Here is a 24517-nt window from a genome sequence, read left to right as displayed (position 1 = left end):
CATTAGCCCTTGTTTTTTCTTTATGTCAAAGGAAAAAATATCTTCTTGTATTAAACCTTTTCCTACAAAAACACCAGATTTATCAGGGGTATGGAGTGTATTTCATAAGAAAACATAGTCAAATCAAAAAAGCTCACCCTAGAGCTTAAAAGGAAATTAAAATTGCATCCTGTTAATACATTCTGATAGCTGTGTCAATGTGTAGGTAATTTTAGTGTCCTGTTCTTGTGGGTACTGAAGGATTTTTATTTCTCTGCGCCTGTTTCCATGGCAATTAGATTAGTTTTAGGTTCATAGTGGGTAAATGAGAAAGACTAAGCTATGATGGCAGTGTTTGAGAGTCTGGAACATACTGAGTCTTTTCAGAAAACAGCTCAAATATGTGCTTAAGTTGTTGCTTTTTTGATTGCTGTTGACTTGCTTGTATTTGTCTTGCAGTGTGTGGGTCTTTTTAGGCAGTCTGGTAGTACTTGTGCTCTATGTTTTCACAGGGATGTAGTCTTTCAACAAGAGAATGGTCCCTGGATTCTAATGATAGCTGCATGTCGAGTCAGTTTGCGTATCTGCAAATAAATAGCTTTTTTAAAAGTTCTTTAGCCCATTACTGTTTTTTGCAGTATTTTCAATGTGGTGGAATGGTATGATTTTTATCAGCACCCACTATTTAGGATGACTTATTTGAAAGACCATTCCATAATCATACCATTGTTCTGTATTTGTCCATTTATGTGTGTGTGTATGAATATAGAGATACATATTCAATTTTTTTTCCTCTTTCTATACTTGTTAATATATTCCCACCCCAATATATTTTCATCGTCATTATTTTTCCAGGAATTGGTATGGAGAGTAATATTACTGGTAGATTTTCTAGTTCCCTTTTAGCTAATTTCCATGCTTTCTGAGTTCTTTTTCCTGTAGCTTGTATTCACTTACCATAATTTTGCAGTAATGGATTGCAGATGCTGCAGGTAGTAGTATTATATGGTGGTTTTTTTTGCACTCTGGTACTAATGTGGCATACTTTTGTAGTCTCTGAGTATGCACCATTGGTGGAATTACTCCTGCAATATTTAATACTTGCACTTTCTGAAATAATTATCTACCTGTTACAAGGTCTACTGTAGATGTTACAGAAACATCATCCTTGAAAGTACTTCAGCTGTGAGGTGCTCCTAGACCCAAGCTAGTTAAGGATATCAATACCTTGTATTTGTTCAGGTACAACTGAACTTCACCCTTCTAGGAACATTTGAGATGGCAAAATTAAACCTTGCAAGGGTTTGTATGTTGGTAGAGGAGAGAGGGGAACCTTGGAAAGTATCAGGGGTTTCAGGCAGTTGTGAAGAGAAACAGTTGCTGTAGCACTTTACTGACAGCATGAACTAGATGATACTGGCAGTGCTGGGATTTACTTCCTTTGGCACTGTCAATCAGGCATCCTCATTTGCTCAGCTCTGTCCAGTCAACTGCCTTGCATGTCTGCCTAGTTGTGCTATGCCTGGTTCTGCCTGATGCACCTTGATGGCTTGTTGTCTGATGTGTTGTTAAGAAAACCTGGTGATGGGAATTCTGTAATCTACCTGTTCTACCAATATTGAAATATCTACAGCCTTAGAAAGTCCTAGTGTCTGAGCTGAGTCTCTATATAATCTCTAACTGTACTGTGTACAGTTCTGGTGCCCTCAGCACTAGAAAGATATAGACCTGTTGGAAAGGGTCCAGAGAAGGGCCACCAAGATGATCAAAGGCCTGGAGCACCTGGACAAGCTAGAGAAGTGGGCCCAGATGAACCTCATGATGTTCAACAAGGCCAAGTGCAGTGTCCTGCACCTGAGCCTGGGCAACCAGAGATGTGAATACAGGCCGGGGGAAGACATGCTAGAGAGCAGCCCTATAGAAAAAGACCTGGGGGTACTAATGAATCAAAAGCTGGACATGACCCACCAATGTGCAGTTGCAGCCCAGAAGGCCAACTGCATCCTGGGCTGCATCAAAATAAGTGTGGCCAGCAGATCAAGAGAGATGATTCTGCCCCTCTGTTCTGCCCTGGTGAGACTTCACCTGGAGTACTGTGTCGAGCTCTGGAGGCCCCAACACAGGAAGGATGTGGACCTGTTGGAGTGTGTCCAGAGGAGAGCAACAAAAATGATCTGAGGACTGGAGCACCTCTCTTATGAAGACAAGGAGGGAGTTGGGGTTGTTCAGCCTGAAGAGAAGATTGGTGGGGACATTGACCTTCCAGTTCCTGAAAGGAGCCTATAAGAAGGGTGGGGAAGACCTGTTCACAAGAGATGTAACAATAGGACAGAAACTCACATCAACATACAGCATTTTTTTATTCTACTTTGAGTACAGCAGATTAAATACAATACCAAAATGTAAACATATCTTTGGGCTTACTGAAGAATAATGGTAGTGACAGCTGATCTAGTTAACTTCTTGGAAGAAAAAAAAAAAAAAGTCATTTAAGTTCCAGAAAACTGCAAGTCCTGAAATTGTGACGAGGGGTGATTTATGGTATCTGAACAACATCTCAGCGCCTGTTGTTAAGAATAATAAAAGATGACTGACAGCTGTATGAATTTTTCCTCATTTATAAAGGTATTCCTTTCTTTGACACTAGTTTTGTTACCTTTTGTCTTGCTATTTTGCATACATACCAGCTTGACAAATCTGCTTTTAAATAGCAAAAAAGCCTTTCTTAAGAAAGCATGGCAAGTAATATTTTTGCAGGCTATATTTTACATTTAGTTTGAGATGCAAATTGAAGATTTTTTTGTAATTGTGCTGATTTACTGTTCTTAATTTCAGGCTCTTTACAGCAGCACATTGAGGGACAAGAGGTATTGGGTGTAAATTGAAATAAGAGAGGTTCAGACTGGGCATATTTGGGGGGGGGGGGGGGGTGGTGAAAAAAAAACCCCATCGGGACAGAGAGGGAGTTTGGTAGGTCATGGAGTGCGTCTGTGGACAGACTGGTTTTGAGGTTATCATACATTTTTGAAAGTATATGCATAAAAATCTATAAACATGTACATTTAGTGCTCATGGCCATATAAATTTTGCTGATGCTTCTGTGATCACAAGTCTGTTTGCAATCACAGTAATACCGTGTGTAACTGAAATTTGTCTTTGGTTTTTCATTTAGTGTCGCCAAAGTAAAAGACGTTTAAAGGAAGTGTACAAGAGAGTGTATTATGTACAATAATACTTTAGGAGATGAAGTCTTGGAAGGCAAATGCTTTTAAGATATATAAAGAGACTGCATCATCTGATCCGTTCCATAAGTTTCCTATAAATTTCTGTCCTCTAAATTTGTAGAGACTTACCTGAGTGTGGAGGGTTGAAAATGCTGGAAAAGACTCCAAGGGCTTTTTCAAAAAAATCCTTTGTTTGCAGTCCCTTCTACTGGAAAGTAATTTTACCTTCTGTTTTTGTTCTGCCTCAGTATGTGCCTATTAAAGTAAATGCATCTTTTTCATGCATGAGCACACTTTACATTGACGATAAGGGAGTTTTCATATGCTTGTTGAAAGGTGTTCATACCTAATGTTACTGCATTTATAGTCAATACTGGTGCATTCTGTTTTTATAGTGAATAGGTTCATGCATCTGTAAGAATTTTGATTAAGGAAGCTGGCAAATCTGCTTTTATTTGAACATGTTTTTTAGTAGCTTTGATGATTATGTGATGGAGGGATTGGATTCAGTCCTATTTAGCAGATAGAAGTTAGGTCTGAGATGTTAGATAAACGTGCTACGCAGGCTCTGAAACGTGTTGCCAAAGTTAACTAGACATGTTAAAATGATCAAACTCCTATTTACTATTTGTTTAAGAAAGAAAAAACCTCTGCACAGCTTACATATGGCGTAGTGAAAAACATTAGAAGACCTACAGATTGCAACAATGAGCTATAGGTATTTAGGAAATAACAATGTTTCAATTACTGGTATAAAAATAACTCGCTTATCTTGTGCCTATGTTTCTTGGCACTTAACCTTGTGAAATCAAGTATGAGTTTCACTGCTTCTGTTGGAGTAGCCATGAGATAGTCTGAGTGATTATTATAAAGTCTTTTGGGCCTGTAAGTTACATACTGTTTTCAAATAATTCCTACTTTTGTATATAAGCCAGGTGTGGTTCTATTTACTTTATTCAATATTGGCACTGCGTTTATAAGAGGTAAAAACTGAAGAGAAGATGTTAAGGAAGGATGGTTTGTTTGGGGTTTTATTTATTTTAAAATTCCTGGTCTTCTGCAAGCCCAAGAGAAATCTTTAGATTTCTCTTTTTATGGTCATTTGGTGTATCCTAACAAATGCTGGTATGTGATGTTATCTGTGTCCTTTTTTCTTAATTATATAGTTGTGTTTACTGGTGGTCTAAAGTATCGAAGGTACTTGGCACTGGAAGTTACTGCATCTCAATCAAAAGAAGCTTTTGGTTAAAGCAATATTGGGGTCTAATGAGGTTTGGAAAATTACATTACAACATTGTTGAGGTGAACTCTTACAATGACGATATTAAAGACATAGGTGGAACACAAGAGTTTTAGTGTCTGTCATCAGTGCATATAGAGTTTATCAAATGGCCTGACTGTGCTTGACCTTTTGCGTGGTGAGCCAGTAGGGTGAGTGCCACAAAGCTCTCTTTCCAGACAGAACATGTGTACCTCTTTCAGCTTGAAAGGCCTTTGTAAAGGTCAGACACAGCTGTAGTTCAGCTGAACAAAAAGGATCAGCTCCATTCTTCCATCTTCAGGAATGTACAGTGCCACATACATAGATATGTCAGAAAGGAGGGGAGAGGTTTAACAGGGAGGTAGCACAGTAAACGAAAGCAAGGAATTGCTACTCACAGGTAGCACACTAGAATATCTTGACTCAGAACATGTGACTTCTTTATTGAGAAGTACTGGCTTATGTATGAGTATTTTTTGCATCAATACATATACTGTTTTGGAAAGGAGTTTCTTGTTTTTCCTAAAGGGTTTTCTTTAATAACTTCTCAATTTCAGCCATCCCATTTATTTAATTGAGAGCACGTGGCTGTCTAGCCTACAGTCAAGCTTGCTAACCCTGTCATTTTGCCTTCTTGAGAGCAGTTTCGCATTACAGAACTATCAGCCCTGAGAGGGTTATCATACAGTAATAATAAGCTAACACAGCTGTGTGAGTAAATTTAATTAACTGCAAAAATGGAATTCTCAGCTTTTCCCTGGCTTGGCCAACATCCAGAATGATGTAGTTGATATCTAGCTTTTATGCTGTAGGAGAATGCTGTAGAATACAAACTATGCATATTTGCATGTCGGGCTTATCTGCATAGTCTTTGGTATCTGTAACCTGATTTTGGTTCACTTTTTAATGTGCGTTTATGCCTTCTTATCTGTTGCATTTGTACTTGACTTAAAAACTAACATTGAAGTTTTACTATGAAACAGTGCCTTTTCCACGATGCTGTCTTCCTGCAGTAGCTGTGGCTATTATCAAGTTGTGAAATATGTTTGAAACAGGCTCACAGTATAAATGTCCACAGACTAGATACAGTGAAAGCTTCAACTGGGCACTCCAGAACCCAAATTCTCCATATAACCAACAGCTCTTTCTCCTACATTCGTGCCAAGCATCAGTAGGCAAGTTTCCAGCCTGATTCCCAGTGCAGTGTACATTGCTTCTGCAGTTGCTAGACAGAGATGCATTTTTAATTATTATGGTCTACTATTATAATACTGGAAAGATTGCTAGTAAAGCATGACATAGTGGGAGTGATGACTGTCTGGCATTTTAATTTCAACCAACCTTGCATATAATTTCATGGAAAAGGGTACTAATTAGTTTCTGGACTTCCTCTCTTTTGAATCTCAAAGGTCTGTAGAGAACAATAATTATATTAAAGCTTATTCTAAGCAATTACAGGAGGATTTAATAATGATTGTAACAGTAGCGAAGTAGGTAAGTTACTCTTAGACGTAGTCTTCACGCAAGCAGAGGTGAAAATAAATACATAACGTATTCTTTTATCTGCATTTTATTTGTAATCTAGTTTACCTTTTTCTTATTTTAGTATTCCAACGAAAACATTCATCCCCACCTTTTTTTTTTCCATTTCATGGTCAATATCCCTCACCCCATTGCTCCGATTCCTCTGTTTTTAACTGTGTGTAAAGCTATGGTGTCTCAGCTGTAACTTGCTTGTTACTTTGCAGTATGAGATCACCTACATGCATCAAGCTCTGAATTCTTGCTTTTGGTGTGTAGTGGAGGGGGTTTTGTATCTGTAGGTTAAATACAGGTTTTAAACAAATGTTTAATCTAGGGGGGGGGGCGTTTTCAGACATAAGATCAAGTAGTGTGGTTGTTTGGGTAGCTGGGTGGAATGAAAAAAACCCGAATAACCCACCTTTTGTTGATTTAGGCATATACTCTGCCTAATTTGTGGTTGTCCTATCTCTAGTTCCCTTTTTGTGAGGTAATTTTCAGTGATGCTTAGAGACCAGAAGTAAATTTACCTAAAACATTTATTCTCCTTTAGTGCTGATAACATGGAGAGAAAATGTTTGAAGACCTATTGTGATCTTTATGATCTGATCAGAACTGATTGGATCTGTCAGCCAGATTGAATTTAATTTTAAAAACAGCTTAGTAACACTTTTGTTTATTTTTAATTGAGAATAACATTAAAACATTATCTTTCCAGCAGTTTGTTTCCAGCCCCCTGGAAATACACAGCATGACTCCATCTTAATACTTGTTTTTTCCAGCCCCCTGGAAATACACAGCATGACTGTATTAAACTCCATCTTAATACTTGTTTTTAAATGGTACTGGGATAAATCTCAGGTCTCTTTGGTGACTCTGCTCTGTTTATTACAGGTGCTGTTGTCAGGATTGATTGGCGTTGTTTCATGGAAGAGGCCCCTTTCACTTGTGGTAAGTGGCAATGGGGCTTTAAACATGTTATACAGACTTTACATAAGTGACTAAAGGATTTTGTGGAGATAACTCTAGTGGTTTTGTCTTTATGTAGAAGCCTAATAGCCTCTAGGGATCATTTTCCAGTGAAGATATGTATTCTAATATTTATAAACACTTAATAAAAATGTTTTGGGTCTTTGAGGTTTTCTTACATAAATGATGTATAGGTGACAATAATATTTTTCTTCTATCTGTACGTAAGTTTTGAAGAGCCATAATATTCATTATGTGTAAAAAAATGTAGATATCTACTGCCCCTTCCTTGCCATTGTTACAGTTCTACCTCTGTTTTAAAAAGTGATAGCAAATGGTTTAATAATTTAAATGTGAGATGTAATGAATCATAAACATTTTGCTAAATGTGTATGTTTAAAAAAAGGCAACAATCATAATGTAGTTGATAGTGTGAAATTAAAAATGGCTGAAACCAATGAGCATTGCTGGCTCAATACTGCATTATGTCTTGTATTAATAGGTGTCAATGAAATTATACAATTTTCAATAATTAGTTTATTTATATATATATATTTAATTAATACAGAATTTAGAAAAGTACTTAGTTGGCCACTATTGTTCTACACAAACAGACTGTTCATCTGCATTTAGATTTGCATTTCACTTGCCTAAAATTGCACTGCAGAGAAGTCTTTTTAACCAAATACCTGTATGGCAAGAAAGCATATTCCGAAATAGTAGCTATTCTTTCTTGACTGCAAAACTATTTTTAGCTACATTATGTGTTCTGTTGTAAGATTCATGTAGTTACTTAACAATGAAAAGTAATTTATGCTTTGTATGTGCATAGAAATAGGGTTTCAATTAACATATTAATGTGAAGCAACATTAGATTCAAATCTATCTTCTAAAAAGGTGAGATGACTGTGTAATAAGGATGTGTTAGGTAAATGTTGTCTTTGAAAAAAATGTGTATATGTAACATTTGTAATATAGTTACTACTAAAGATAGTCCCAAGACATAAGAGAATGTAATGAAAAGTATGAAATGGAAAGACCTGTAAGACTAATTAGAACTTCAGGTATATCTTTCAGTGTTATGAACTAAAGTGATAGTGTTAGCTCTTAAATTGTTGGTTTTTTTCCTTCCATTACTCATTTTTCATTGTTACTAAAGAAAGGACAGATTGAGATTTTTTTATTTACTGGTTGGTGTTTTTCCCCAAAAGGTGAACTCTCCATCATGTAGAAAGCTGCCTAATGGCAAAATAAATGTGCCAAAAAATGAGATAAAAGTGAAGCAAATAAGTGAAACTAATGAGTGCCCATGAGAAAGGTAACTGGCAGGTTTCTGGACTAAAATACAAAAAATACATCACCATTGATGAGCAGGGAAGATCTTTCACATTAGAACATACCAAAAGACTGATATGTCATGAATGGTTAGTAAAAAATATTCAGAATTTCTTAGACCTTTCAATTTAATTTTTTAAGAACAAATGTGTATAAGAGAAGACACAGAGAGGATGGGAGTGGTCATGCAGTTGCCCCAGTATTTCTCAGGTTATGTCTGGCTGGGCAGACGCAGTAAGAGGATGAGCAAGCTATTTTTTTCCTGGTGTTGGCAAATGGAAGCATGGCCCAAAGTGCTATTTTCTCCATTAGTCTGTCAGTAATGTAATTCTGATTGGAGATTTTGCACATATGCACTGTTGAAGTTTAGAGTTCATCTCTGGGTGCAGACTGTACTAAATTTCTGCTCAGAGTTATCACAAATAGCCGGTATACCTTATTTTTATTCAAATATATTTTATTTTACCTTATGGGCTTTGTTAATAGTAATTCTCTACCTCGTACCTTGGGATGTTGCCACTTGGATTCAGTGAAACTAAATAAAACTGTAGCAGTATTACCTCTTAGAAATACTTCAAAAGAAAAAGTTCTCTCGACAGTAAAAGAACCATGACAGTGTATGTTTGGTAGCCAAATCTCATTTGATTTTCATTTGCCTTACACTTCATTGCTCACATATTGCAAACTATTAAAACGAAAGTAATTCCTCTGAATTGAGCACTTGCACAATTGTGACATCGCACTGAACCTAAGACTTTTCAAAATAGTTGTTTGTAAGCAACTGTAATTCCTGCTTACATCATTGGAGTAAAAAATGCACAAGAAGTGTTTTTCAAGCTTATTGAGACTTGGCTTTTGAGATTCCTGAACACTTGCGTATTGTAAATTCAGGCAGGCTTTCAGGTAGCAGTTCATTCAGAGAAATGTATCTAGGCAGCTGCAGTCAGTATCGTTCAAGGAAATAAATACAAAAGCAAAGAAATAGTAAATGGTAGCATTAGTACTCTCAGAACAGTTCACCTTATCAAGACCTACTCTAGGAAATGTTTTTTTTTCCAAGAGTAATCTTCATGCACATGGGTTTGGTCCCAATTGTTTTTTTCTTCCGTTTTGCTGTATTGGCACTTGGTGATGGGAGGAATAGGGGACAGGCGTGATGGTTTTTGCCTTTGTGTGTGATTAAGCTGTGTGATAGCCAGTGCTAATAGTTTTACAGAGGTTGCATAATGTCTTTTTCCTTGTTTAATTGCAAATATCTTTCAACCGTTGGAACCCATGTGTGCAGGATGACTTTTTGTTCTGATAAAGCAATTAGTACTGCATAACTTTATAACCCTACAACACAAAGTACCACCAACATACTAATAAGTCGTATTTCTTGTGATCTGCTTATACATTGCATATACAAAATACCTTTGTTCAATAACTATCTTTTAACCTAATTCATAGTATCATAAGCAACTATATTATTGATTACATGTTACTTTTTTTGCTATGTGTTACAAAATCTGGCATTGCAAACAGTGATAACGAAGAGAAAGAGAGCTTTATCATTTGAAGCCATGAATAAAGCTTTATAAAATTAAGTCGTAGACCATCTGTGGCATTGTGAAAACTGATGATACTCTGATAATATTTTAAGGTGCCAATTTCTTTCTTGTTTTGGATTTGTGATTAAGACAGGGTTCATAACACACCAGTGTTTTTGGCTGTTGCTGAGCAGTACTTGCACAGTGTCAAAGCTGTATCTTTTTCCCACTTTGCATCACTTGCTTTATTTTCTTTTTTGCCTTCACTTACTTAACTACCTTTGTTTTGACCCACAAGTTTTTTTCACTTTTGGTCTTCCAGTTCTCTTCCTGTCCTGCTGCAAGGGAGGAGCAGCTGTGTGGTGTTTAGCTGCTAGCCAGGGTCAACCTCTCATATTACTGATTCTTGTTTCCTCATCACAATATTTATAGAATTCTTTTCATGGATGCAGTATTTTTTCTTTGCATGTTATTAACTTGTTTAGTAGTATTGGTATAGAAATGAGTGGGTGGTTGCATGGTTTAACACCTTGGAGCCAAAGTAAAAAACGCAGATAGTTACGCATTTCTAAGACATTAACATGAGTGGTATCTATTCAGTAGATTTACAAATGGGTATGCACGAAGAAAATTTGACTGTTATTTTATAGGAATTTAATTACATTTAAAAGTTGTTATGCTAAAGTGTCTTTGCATAGCTCAATTATCTAAAGGATTCACCACTTTAAGCTTATCTGAATTTTATTGATCACCACCTAGCCTTCCATTATTTGCTGCCAAAATGTTTTATGTATACAAGTCTCTGTTAGCAAACTAGTATTTATATTTACCAGAAGGGACAGCTGGGCAGAGGAGATCTTTAAATTGTTTATGCATTAATTTTGAACAGTATTTTCCATATATTTCATGTGTTCCCTCATTAAGTTTTCTGTATGTTTAATTATGATACCTCAGAGAGTGTGTAGTGCTTTGGGAAAATCTTTCATGAGTCCTTTATTTGGAAACTAAGTGCTGGCATGTCAGCACCACTGCTTAAGCTTAAAATGTTGTGTGCAATAGCAGTTTGTTTCCTTGTGGTTTCTGGAAGTGTCTAAAATTCAGCAAAAAGCTTGTGTAGCTCTTGAGGTTGGATTACCTTGTACAAAACTTCATTCTGTGCAGCAAATTATTTTTCTGTTGTGGTCTATGGTAATTGCAAATCTCTTTGTGCTAAGGAGATTAATTCAGCCTCTGAATTGAGTAGAAAGCTTCTCTTTTGCCATCTGGCATTTTGGTGATCCCAGAAAAATATTTTTACATTTCTAACTGAAAGCTTTTACAATACCCTGATAATTTAAATATTTTTTTCAAGGAACAGAAGCTTATTTTTTTTATGTCTGTGAATGTCAGTGAACACAACAGAATACTTACTAATAAGTGATCTTGATTACTCAGAATACCTATTTAAAAGCATTTCCTATCAAATCTGTATTCCAGATACAGTTCCATGCTTCAGTAAACATGCAAATCTGTGCATACCTTTAGTAACTAGCCTGGATCTAAAGGCTCAAAAATTTGGTCTGCACATTTGTTTATCAGGATGTTTTCTAATTTCTGTCTTTTAGCTTAAATAGAAGGGGACAGTTTGTTTTCAATGCATTATCCCTTCAAATGAACTATTAATTCATGGGGTTTTGTTGTTTGTATGTTTTGGTTGTTTTTTGTTTGGTTTTGGGTTTTTTGTTATTTTTAAATAAGCAGATAGGGCATTTATCATTTAAGAAAAATAAAAGAGGAGTCATCTCAAATAGCAGCAGCTGAACCTGCACATCAGGCACAAGGGTGAACTGCTGTGCAAGGTCACAGACTGCACCTGTGCTAAGAATCAGTCAAATACTGAACTGACTTTGTTAGAAAATACTCATCTTGGGCCAGCTTGGTAGTTTTGTTGCAAAATGAGAGATTTGCTTTCTAGAAGTCCCGTTAAAAACTTTTTAGTAAAAATCAGTAGAAAAAGATCCGTACTTGTACAAAACAAATTACTAAAAAATTTAAATACATTCATGTATACACAGGATGAATGCATATGCACATTTCCACATGTGGAAACCTCATTGATTATCACCTATCACTAGATATAATTGCTCAGTATAGCAAATCCAACCAAATTATACATAAAATGTATAGAAATAACATACAAGTAAGTTTCCCGTATTCTTCCCAGTGATATGTGATGTTTGACATGTTCCTGGACATATTACTTAACCTGAGGTCCTAGAGTAGCTAAGTGATGAGTGGTGTTTTTAAACTCTGGTAAGAGAATTTACATCTTCAGATGAAATCTGATTGAAATTTTTGAATTAAAAAAAAAGTTGCACTTTTTTTTTCCCCTCCAAGCAGAGATTTGGTTTTGGCAGCTATTATAAATAGATCATCTATGTAGAGAAGAGATAATGTTAGCATAAATGGCTCAAGATTTCAAAAGAAAAGTAAAAAAATGCACACCCTAGGAGAATGGCTGACTCTAAAGGCATCCGTCACTTTGTATGTCGTTGTTGGCTTTGATACTTATGTGATACTGAGGTGAGATGCAGAATATCACTCTGCTTTAACATCTCTTGATCAGTGCAGTGTTATTTCAGCATGTGTATTCTTTGAATTGGTTTATCAAGATGTTCATTAGGAACCCTGCTATTAGACAAAGAACCTTCTTTGAGGTTGAAACATTAGTTTAAAGGTTAAAACACAGGTGAAAACAAGTACATCTTACATACAAGAGCATTGAAAATTTTCTGATAAACTGGAATATGGTTGAGTGCTGAGTATCACTTGCTTTCAGAAGGAAACTTGGAAAGCTGTAATCACTTCTACTTGCTAACCAAATCCAATGCTGTCTCACAAAGTAGCTTTTCTAATATCAAACTGTAAATACTGCTTAGATCTGGTATGAACTGGAATGTGATCCTAGGCTTTCAAAATGAGGGTAGAGTGTTTTTCTTTGATCTCTGTTTACAAGCATGGAAAGAAAATACAGAAATTGAGAGGAACTGAATGCTCAATGAAGGGGAAGAGAAAGGTGGAGGGCTAAGACCGGAAGGAAGAATGAAAATGTGAGTCTGGCAACACAAGGGAGACTGAGATCAAAAGCTGTTGAGAAGAAGGGGACCTAGATCAGTAGAGAGGTGTCCTAGTGAACCAAAAGCATGCCAATAAGAAATCACACAATGGAATATCTGATTTTTCTATGTAATTTTTAAATATAGTGCCATAAGCACCATAACTTATCAATCCTGACTTATAATAGATCTACATACTACTGCATTGTGACTAGTTACACCAAAAGTCTGTGAGACAGTATCTAAAAATGAGGTAAACGTATTTATTGATAACCGTATTCATGGTTACATTAATTTGAAAGCAGATGTAAAATATATTACTGTTTCTGTCAAAAACCAGTTGAAGAGAATAGAAACAGATCTGCAGTTGAACAGGTCTGCTTTAGACATTCTTAGCTGCATCTTGATTGAGTCCACAAAAGTTGGCTGTAGATCTTTCACATTTTTACCTTTCCTCAGCTTCTGGCAGTTGTTCAATTTCAGTTAAAAGCAGGACAATGACAATGTTTACTCTTTCCTTTTATTAGGTGTTTTTATTCTCTATGCATAAATTTTATTTTTCAAATACTTGAATAACCAACTGTATGCAAACCAGGTATTTCTTAGGGTTTTGTTACTTAAATTACCTCGATGAATAACACGACTAGGTAAGAATTGTAAACATTTTATATAGCTATGCTGTATTTAGCGACTAGTTTTGCCTGTACTTGTGCTGGCTTTTGTGTTTTGTTCTGTGAAGATTCAAGTGATCAGATTTTACTTAGAGCTCTTCTCAGAAAGCAGATTTCAAAATATTTGTGAAGGATGTGTGTAATTTTGAATGTACATATACAGGAATGGGCCCTATGATATTTGTACAGTTATTCAGAAAATAGAAGTTATCTGTTCAGCCACACTCGCACATTCCAGCTTGAATTTTGATATTAGTGATCAGTCTGTGGAAATTAATAATGTATGGCATTTTATTTACTGGGTATTACCACAGTGAGATAAATGGTGTTTTTTCTAAAACTCTTGAATTGTGCAGTAAAGCTTAATGTTATTCTTAGGTTAAAGTCCTGCAACCTCCGGATGCAACTTCTGGCTTTAGCCTTTTCTGATGCTATGCCTGGATCATAAATGGGGATTTTCTCCTAGAAAAACAGGTGGCTAGAAAGTAGTCTGTCAAATCTTACCAGCTTTCCTATCTGAATCCTCTTGATAGATGTCCATGCCTTGAATCTGTGGCTTATGAGGATTTTGTTTTCTTTCAAGAATGGACCTCCTCTGAATCTTTATTGGTTTGGAGCACAGTTATTGACTTGTTTCCTCTTATTTAAGCTGTTGGTGGTGATGCATTTCTTCAGTCTATTACCTAGTGTTAAGTGTTGCACCTTAGTTCAACTTCTGGTTGCCAAGAAGCTTTTATGTGTGTACGCACATGTACATGTGAAGTGGGGAAGGCAGAGGTTGGCTGGAATTTCCACCTGTGTGCCCTGCCCCAAGTGATGTTTTCCCAGTGTATGAATTGCTGGTTGAGGCTGTAATTAATACCTCATGTTGGATTGAGCTGAGGATCTGGAAAGTGTGGTCTTCCAAGTTTGTAATTAGTGTGTGTAAATTGATGACGTTCACATCCCAAATTGCTTTTTGCATGTAGATTAAAAAATAATTTAGATTTTTAAGTGTGCCCTCTCACCTCTTCCTGTTTGTTTGTTTTCTAAGACTGCCAATTCCCTTCTTTATTCTTTAGTATGGGGAACTAGCTGACAGAAAAACCTACCCCTAGTGCCATTTTATTAGAATATACCTGACAGAAGAGGAAGAAAGAAAAAACACAGAGAATGACTCAGTAAAGCTGTGAACTGGGAGAGGAAGAAACAACTCTTTCAATGAAAATACAGGGAGTGAATCAAATCAGTCTTTCTAAAGCAGGGGGGAAAGGTGTCACAGAGTGAAATATCTATTTAGAATGAACAGTCTATGTCCTCTTTTACAGCTTAACACTTCTTACGGCTTTTGCTTGCCTGGGTCTGTCTCTCTGCAGCTCTCTGCTACCCTGGCCCAGCTGCCACCAGCTCTTTCTTACACGTCAGGATCTAGACTCCTCTGTTGAGCATTCATCTTTAATTAGTTATCCCCAGTGGCAAAATTTAAAAGGCCACAAGCAGCTTTTCCTAAAGAACAGACAAAACCTGCTGGGGCATAACACTTGCCCCTTCCTAAACAAGCACCCTTAAACAGACCCATCTGCTCCCATTGCTTTGTGTTGCCATGGCAGCAGTTAATGCTAGCACAGCACCATGCAATATGAAACTGTCACAGCTCCTGTATCATTGCTGCTGCTCATAATGAAGAGTGTGGTATGGGTACTACATTTGTCTCTCTCCAGTCCATCAGTAATTCCCCTGTTGTCACATGCTTTCTAAATATATTTGCTAATGGTTCTTCCATCTCATTTACTCTTTCTTTAGAAATGCAGGCTGCATCCCATGTGGTCCTGGAGTTTTTGGCAGCCTTTGCACACTCTTAATTTCTTCAGCTCTTTCTGGGTGTGAGTCTGGTTTCTTTCAGCATTTCTTCCCCCTCCTTAGGAAATTAATCTTGGTTTCTGACATCTGCTTCAATTCCTTTGTAAGCACTGAGGAAAATAAATTCTTTTTGTTTAGAGATGTGTCTGTCTTTCAGTAAAATGCTTAATTTGTTCCTAGGAAGTCTGCAGTCATCTTCATTGTTCACTTTTTGTTTATATGCTGAAAATGTCACAGTTTTTACCTTTGCTTCTAAAAGTAACTTTCTTTTCATTCTTGAGGAATTTTTTCATGTTATGGGTATTCAAGTCCCTTTCTAGTTCTTAATTCTACCATGTTTAGCTTCTGACCATAGAGCAAATAAGGAATGAAAGAATTAAGTACCCTTAAAGCCTGAGAGTTGGTTATAACTTTAGATTTTAGGCACGACTGTGGTTTCACAAGATGAATAAGAAATGTTTAACCATATCAGAACAAGAAAAGTAGAGGCATTTCAAAGACAAGATACAAAACCACAAATGTTAAAGGCTAAATGTTAAAAGGCTGAAGTCACTTATTTTACAAAATTATATCTTAAGAAAAAGGAACAGATCTAATTGTTCATGTGGATTTTGTAAAACATTTGAGATGTGCTGTGAGAACACACTGTTTACTTTCTTGAGTGATACTTCATGAAAATGCAGGCAGACAGGTCAAGTGGAGAAAGCTTGTGAGGAAAGCAAGCCCCTAATTCTCCAAGTAGAGTAAACATTAAATATAAACCACCTTAAATTTATTATTACTCTTTGTATTGTGGTGAGTAAAACTCTATAGTTGTATTTTTGGCGTATGGATACCACAACAAATTTATTCACACCACAGAGAAAAGGAGTTTGTGACAGTAGGAAATGTGAAATCTTTGAGAAACTCAGAGGGAGAAAACTTACTTAAACGAATAGATGGAGATATTAGTGGGGGTTCTAGTGTATTTGATTTGTTTGGTTATTTTTTAAAAACAAGTAAGGCTGATAATTTTATGCTGGAAATCCAAAAAAGAAGTTTCAATTCCAGTAGTTTCATTAACAGCTGTAGAGGTTTCTAAAAATAGTAAAAAGGAGTAAGGCAGTTGTGCTTTACCAGAAGTTGTGTGGAGACAATAGATAAATTATCATGTTTTTAGTTTTCTGATTACAAAAATGAAATATCATTACTTTGGGCCCTGATAGTTGATGTAATCTCAAGAATGTTGGAAGCGCTGTAGGGTTTTCAAAGTCAAAGGAAGCCAGGTATGAACTTTGAGAGTGACAGAGTAAGTATGTTCTTAAGTTGTAGATACATACATTGAACAAAATATATGCAAATCCGCCTACTACTATTATTTCACATTTCTAATAGTTTTGACACCTCTGCCATGTAGGGTATCAATACGAAAATGATCACAGAATTGTCAGAGTTGAAAGGGACCTCTAGAGATCATCTAGTTCAACTTCCCCACTGAAGTAGGATCACCCAGAGCACATCACGCAGGGCTACATCCAGGTGGGTTTTGAATATCTCTGGAGAAGGGGATTCCACAGCCCCACTGGGCAGCCTGTCCCAAGGCCCTGTCACCCTCACAATAAAGAAGTTTTTTCTCATATTTAAATGGAACTTCCTGTGTTCCAGCTTGTGCCCGTTGCCGCTCATCCTGTCACTGGGAGCTACTGAAAAGAGTCTGGCTCCATCCTCCTTGCACTCACACTTTAGATATTTATAGTGATTAATAAGGTGTCCTCTCAGCCTTCTCTTCTCCAGGCTAAACAGTCCCAGCTCTCTCAGCCTTCCCTCATAAGGGAGATGCTCCAATCCCCCACCCATCTTTGTTGCTCTCTGCTGCACTTCCTCTAGTAGTTCCCACTCTCTCTTGAACTGGAGAGCCCAGAATTGGACACAGTATTCTACATTACACAAAACATAATCTAGAAGCAAAGCTGTTTTGGTATCTGTGATTAATTTCCTACTGAATTCCTACAGCTGCTAGTTTGAGACTTCCACTGAATTCAGTTGATCCCTGTTTTTTACAGTGTATAAAGCATAATCATTGCAGAAGGGTTTAAATGGATGACATAAAATTACTTAGGAGACTCACCTGAATGCCAAATTGAGAAAAATTGTTTATGGTTCAACATTTTATTTGCTCATATATTGCAGTATTTAGTTGTTCAGTGTTGCAAAATATTTGGGTAGAAAAGCTGCAGAAATCTGGAGTAACACAAACAGAAATAGACTGTACTCAGTTGGAGACTGAAAATGTTCTTGTACTGTTGATACAATTCAGTAGTCATGGCTTGCTGACCTTGCTTACCTGACAGAACTCTTCCTTAATGATGAAAGTACAAGTATTCTTGTGTGATAGCTTTCAGAGACACCACACAATTGTTCATTAATAATAAGTCCACGTGAGTAGTTAATTGCTATTAATGTTTTGAGAAAGGCAGATTAAAAATATCTGTGTATCTGACCTTTACCACCTGCTTCTCTCTAATTATGCTACTGCCAGGAAGGGCTGCCTGTGTAGCCTTTTGATGCCTGTCCTTGTCAGCAGCACAAGTTGGTTGTTTTTTTGTTTTTTTCAAGCTTTAATTTCCTCGGGGTATTATGCTACAGATGTTATGGAAGGTTAATTTATATCGAGTAGCATTTCACCAATAGTTTCATGGAGGTGAATCCTTCCAGCAATGTAACACTTGCAAAAAGTAATAGATTGTATATATGGAGGGCCATATTAATGCACTTGCTGTGAAATTATAAATTCAGTCTTATGTAGATTTGCTCTAAAGTTGCTAGACTACTCAATCATTTAAAAAAACATGTTAATTTCTAATTAGTTATTTAGCTGGCCGTTCCATTTAATTGAATAGTAGGGAGATGATACAGCCAGCAGAGCAACTAATAAAATTCTATTTTGACTAAGCTTTTAATTTTCAAATAGGACTTGTTATCCAGTCCTTCATTTTCAAATTACATCTCAAGTATTCCACAATCTGTAAGATCCTGTATAGTAGCTTTTGTTTATGCTTCAGAGGAAAAATGCTTTGGTTACCAAGCTCCCTAGAATTACTCCTTGTTCATTTTGATGGACTTCAGAAAGGTATAGATGTCCAAAGTGTTAAGTAGGATCAAAATAGCAGAAAATTAATAGATGCTAAAGTTACAGAGTTTTGACAAGTATCTTAATATATGTTTCTGAGCTGAGAGCACAATGGCTTTATTGCTAAGTCAGGCCGCCTGTTACACTTCCCTAAAAAAATTAAAATAAACTGTAAATTGCTATTGCTGCAATATAGCATTACAGAAATAACCACATGTTGCGTGTAGAATATGGCCCTTGTGTGTTGCAGTGCTTTGATCACACTTGAGGAAATAATCTGTATGGCCACCCACTACCACCCCCAAATCCTTCTTCTCAGGGCTGCTCTCTAGCCATTCTCCTCCTAGCCTGTATTTATGCCGACCCAGGTACAAATTGCCTTTAATGACAGGGAATATGTAGAAGTATTGAATGGAATACACCTATTGTGAGGTATTAGAGGAGATTTGTTTTGATATGTTATCTGTCACTCTGCACTCCAAAAGCCTGGGAAGCATTATCAAATCACTGCATTTATTGTTTTTAATTGCTACACAATGATACAGGAGGAAACTGACTACTTCTAGTCTTTAAATAGATGTTCTTTGGGATGCAAATCCTTTTGGAAACACACAGTGCCCCTTTCTGTTGTGCATCGGGCTCCTGTCAATAGCTGTCAGATCGTTATCTTGAGGATGTGATTTGCTAGATTCTTCTAGAAAGCTTTTATTATTATCTGAAGTGACAAAGTTTTTGAAGTTCTAGTTAGGTTTTCAACCGAAAATTTTATAAAGTACAGGAATTAAGATAGAACCTAGCAACTAGTAATAAGTTAACTAAATTACAGAATCTCTTTTGATGAAAAAAGTTAATAGAATTGTAATATGGTCAATAAAACAATGTATACCAAGTTTCATTTTAGAACCTTCATCTGAAATATTTAGCTTTGAAATTAGAAATAGTTGAATGTAATTTAATATTTATACCAGGGTTTCAGCTTCCCCTTAAAAAGTTATAGTCTCATTAGATCTAGTCAAAAGAAATTTTATCTGGAGGTAATGCAGTTTAATTTAGTAATATCTGGAATAATTTTAAATATTTCAGGATAAAACAGTATAATTTATAGTTCATAACATGAAAGTCTTAAAATTTTAAGCTGATGCTGTGCCAAACATCAGGGAATATTTCTTCCTGTTTAATATTAAAGATTGCTGTAGACCTAGAGAAAATATTTTTGTTCACACCTTTGTTTTAATTTAGGCAAAGGACATGGAATGCTCAATTAAACAGATATAACATACTGATTTTTTTTAATATCAGTCTCTTCTTGGCAAAGAAAAAAATTTGGGTGAGATAGAATTGAATCATGGAGTATCTCTGTTATGAGGCAAATAATAGGAAGCTAAATTTTGTTGCTTCTCGTGCACTTGCAAACCATTTGTTGATAGTGTCAGTTTGATTCCCATCTCTGTGTAATACATTTGTTAATTGGAACTAATTTTAAAATTATGTGTGAGTTGCCTATTTAATTCTATAATCTGTAATTAAATTAATTTTGAGCAGGCAATATTTGAGTGTGTTTATTCAGAACATGATGAATTATTTGAGAATACAGAAAACAATTGGATCAGATGTATTGAAATATAAACATATCAAGTAAATAATTAAGATAAAAATAATACTAATAATTGAAAATATTTTAATAATAGCAACAGCATTGTCATTACAACTATTTTATTTAATGAGAAGTAATCCTCTATTTGTAGGATTGTATGTTGATATATTTTGGAGTTTCTGCAAAGCTTTTGATGGGACCATTGGAAGAGGATGTGCATGTAGAGACCATTACCTGTTACTCAGTAAACAGATCTTAAAAATTCATCATACTTATTATTAGGGGCGAGATTATTTAGTGAAATAGGCAAGATAAACTGTTAGTCTGAAATAAGGTATGAATGTACCATGTTTGAGGTACTTGTGCAAGTTTCCCATGAGCTCACTATTGGCCATAAGAATGTTATTATCTCTTGGTGAGGTGAGATGAACTGCTTGTCTCCATTGCGGGGAAAAAATATGAACATGTGTGTGTTGTGGAGAAGCTGACTTCCCAGAAAAGTCAGAAATCTTTATAATAAATTCAGATCTGACTGATCCAACAGGTAGATTGTGGCTGTATCCCAGATAATCTTGTATTAACTTAGTAGTGGCACAATTGCTGATCTCACTGCTTCATAGTGCTTGATGCTCATAAATTTTCAGTTTTGCTTCTGCTTGTGTTCTTCTGCATGTCTGTCGTGGAAACTACAAATCCAGTAGAATAAACAATAATAAATGTTACTATATGAAGACCATGTAAGCCAAAGCTTTGTGAGCAAAATGCCGTGCTGCAAATTTTTAATCTACTTATACAGTAGTTTACAGAGACAAGCACTTTTGCCTCTGGCCATTCTTGCTCTTCACAAATGATAAACGTGTGTATGAAAATGCATATATTTTAAACCAAATTAAATATGTGCATACATATTTAACATGATTGGAAAAAGTCTATAGTATCTGATGTCATACTACAGTGGTTAAATGCATTTCACAAAATATTTCAATCATGTAAAAAAGTAAAAGTTCATTCAAGGATGACTTTATGACCTTTCAGAGAACTACAGGACAGGAATTAACAGGAAAAAAACCACGTATTTGCCGTATTACAAGTACAGAGGATTGGCAGATCTGTCAAAGCAAGCTTAACTGTCAGTTCCCCATGTTTCTCAAAGGACACTGCACAGTAGTGTTGGGTAATGTTTCATCAACACAGAAGGTAACATTTTCTAAGTGTTAGTGTATTGACTCCCAAACCGAGTAGTGTTTAAAATGCCAGCAATGAAAATAAGATCTTGTTTTGTATGTATCTCAAAATGAAAGTGTGAGGAATGAAATAAAAACTTGCTTTTACAAGTATGGTTTCATCTGATACAATATTTACATCAATTTCGGAGGACCAAAAAGGACTTCTGAAGGAGCCCAGAGAAGCTGTGGCTGCCCCATCCCTGGAAGTGTTCAAGGCCAGGTTGGATGGGGCTTGGAGCAACCTGGTCTAGTGAGAGGTGTCCCAGCTCATGCAGGAGGGTTGAAACCAACCCAAACCATTCAGTGATTCTATGACTTTAATTGCTTTGCATATAGAGACTTCTTCCTCCTTGTAGTAGTAAGTTGCTCTTTGAACCATATTTAATATGTGCTGTTCCTTTTTACTGTGCTTCTGATTTACTGATATGCAGTAGTTATTTTGCCTTATGCATTTACTTGTTTTTTTCCACATACCAGTCATAAAGGTATGTCACCCCCTTGGTATCAGGAACTGAAGCTGTAGGGATGCTACATATTTCATATAATTGCTTACAGCTAAAGTTTTCAGTGAGTCAGCTTTTGCACGGTTGTGCTTGGTGTGAGGTTGTGTCATATTTTGACATTCAGTTTAAAGTGAAAGTGCAAATTATTTCTGGGAAGATGGCTCATTTTGGAATTGCTTATTCATCCTTGGAACTTTTTCTTCAAATACTTTATGGGGCTTTATAGCAGCAAAATGCTCTACTTCTGCTTTAGTCAGCAGAAGAAATGGGTGTTTGCCCATAAGAAACAGAACAGCAAGATTCAACACATTGCCAAAAGAAACTTTTGAAGCTCACTGAGCTCAAGCTCACAGGTCTGGCCCTGCAGAAATCAGAAGGAACTCTTGCTTTCTCTATTCTGGTGCATAAAGTCTTGATTCATACAGGAACCAGTGCCAAGTACTTCTGAAGCAGCTTGAACTCCATTGTAGGTGGCTGATGTCTCTTTCTGCGTGGGGTGTAATTGGTCTCTGAGCCTCTATTACCCCAAATCCAGAATTCCCGGGGGTGACCTCAAGTCTTCCCTTGTGCTTTGTGCCAGAGGCTCCAGGTAAGACCATTATCCTCAAGTGCAGTGTAGATCATGTTCTGGCTCTATTTGGACACATCCCAGGCCCATAGCTTGTACAATTTCGTATTTTATCTGGTCAAATGTCTGTACTTGTTCGGGGCCCACATTAAACTATTTTCTGAGTTACTTTATAAGAGAGGCTTCACAGTTTCACTGTATAATGAATGCAATATGCATCCTCCAGAAACCTGCAACATTCAAAGAGGGTCTCTTACTGGTAGGTGGAGACATAGCTGTTACCTTATTCACTATGTCCATAGGGATGTGGTGGCGTCCATCTTGCCATTTAATTCCCAAGAACTGTATCCCTTGGGAATGTCCCTTGACCTTACTTCTCTTAATGGCAAACCCAGCTTCCAATAGAAGGTGCATTATCTTCTTACATTTTTTTGAAGACGTCCTCTGCTGTGTTGCCCCATACAATGATATTGTCAATGTACTGAAGATCCTCTGGAGCTCCACCCTTCTCCAGTATAGTCTGGATTAGTCCATGGCAGATGATTCCAGGTGTATTGGATGTTCCCCCAGGTGAAAACAAACTAGGACATGCACTGTGCTGCTAAGGGAATGGAAAAAAATGCATTAGCAATGTCAACCATGGTATACCATTTTGCTGCCTTGGACTCCACTTCATACTGAAGTTGCAGCATGTCAGGCCAGGCAGAGCTCCTTGGTGTTGTAACTTTAGTAGTCAATAGTTAATGTCTCTACTCTGTCAGGCTTCTGCACTGGATATTTTGGACTTAAGAAAGGCAAGTGAGCCTTGCCTGATGACCCCTTGGCTCTCTAATCCACGAATCAGGTTCTGTATTACATGCTGAGTGTAGGTCCAGTTGCCTCGCTGGAAAAGCATAAGAGAAAGGTGACAGGAATAGTGATAGGTATGATGATTGTTTGTCTCGAATAAGACAGATCCAATTCTCCAAAAGGCATTACTGGCCCAAAAATAGGGCATAGTTATTTATAATTTTTCTTAGGAAAAGGTGGCATCAAATCAAATTGCAAGTTTTAAGAACAAAGGAAGTATTTTTTGAGATGGCTCATAATGACATCACGGAACCTGTTCTTAACCTAGTTTAACCATTTTTTATCTGAACTTCATGCCTACTGTTGTGAAACATCTCTTCTGACATTGGTTATAAGGAAAATATTACCTGCATGGGAGGTAGTATTTCCAGTCTGCACACTAAATTGTTACCATTTCAAATTTGGCAATTTTATTTCTCAAATTTGTAAGCGGAATTTTCAATATATTAGTAGTATTAACTGAGAAGATCATGTAGCAATATAGAGGAATGTGTTGGTACATAATATTTTGATATACCTATCATTAACATGGGCATTTTGGAGTGTTTCTTGGTTGTATAAATTTAATAATGTCTGATAGTTTTTCTTTAGCTTATATGATGCATTTAATTAAATATTTAACTAACAGTTACATTCAGACACCGCGAGGGCCATATCTTTGCAAGTATTAATTTTGCAGTCAGGAGTCTCTAGCTATGTGTTTTACAAGCAGTTTTAACTTTTTTTAAGAATGTGATGCTACTGAATTATCTTTGTAATGGAATTTGAAGTTCTCTGGTTATTAAACTTTTCTCCTATTGCATAAGATGATGTCTTCTCAAACTCTGTATTTCTCTTCATATGTAACAATATAGAGACACAGATTATCTAGTTGCCCACTCTTATATGATAGCAATATTGTGTGACAGGCTGGAAGTTCTTGAATGTCTAAATGATTTCTTTTTCCTTGTTTGCCTCTTGTAGTGAATAATAATAGGCTGTTTGTTTTTTTTCCCAGATAACCTTTTTTATGCTGCTGTCTGCAGTGTGTGTAATGCTGAACTTGGCTGGCTCCATCCTCTCTTGTCAGAATGCTCAGCTGGTAAAGTCCCTGGAAGGTTGTCAGTTGGTGAGTAATATAAAAAAGTCAGTTATAAAGGGCAATGGATTTTATTTTTAATTAATTTGTTTTTTATATGCGTATTCCTTTAATGTTGAAAACACTATGTGTTTAACAGAGCCTTACAACATGAAAAAATGTGTTGT

The 24517-nt window shown here is 36.4% G+C and overlaps 1 protein-coding gene across 1 annotated transcript in view; it reads left to right on the top strand.

The window, feature by feature from the left end:
- FAM189A1 (family with sequence similarity 189, member A1) overlaps positions 1-24517 on the top strand; it is a 91873-nt gene that overhangs the window by 18376 nt on the left and 48980 nt on the right. The window contains exons 2-4 of the mRNA XM_009994522.1: positions 2815-2846; positions 6880-6936; positions 24270-24380. Of these exons, the coding sequence (XP_009992824.1) occupies positions 2815-2846; positions 6880-6936; positions 24270-24380 (200 nt within the window). The remainder of the gene's footprint in view (positions 1-2814; positions 2847-6879; positions 6937-24269; positions 24381-24517) is intronic.

This window comes from Chaetura pelagica, unplaced genomic scaffold (assembly GCF_000747805.2).
Source record: "Chaetura pelagica isolate M959 unplaced genomic scaffold, ChaPel_1.0 scaffold222, whole genome shotgun sequence".
NCBI lineage: Eukaryota > Metazoa > Chordata > Aves > Apodiformes > Apodidae > Chaetura > Chaetura pelagica.
The sequence above is the reverse complement of the archived record's forward strand: the minus strand, read 5'-3'. Positions and strand labels throughout refer to the sequence as shown.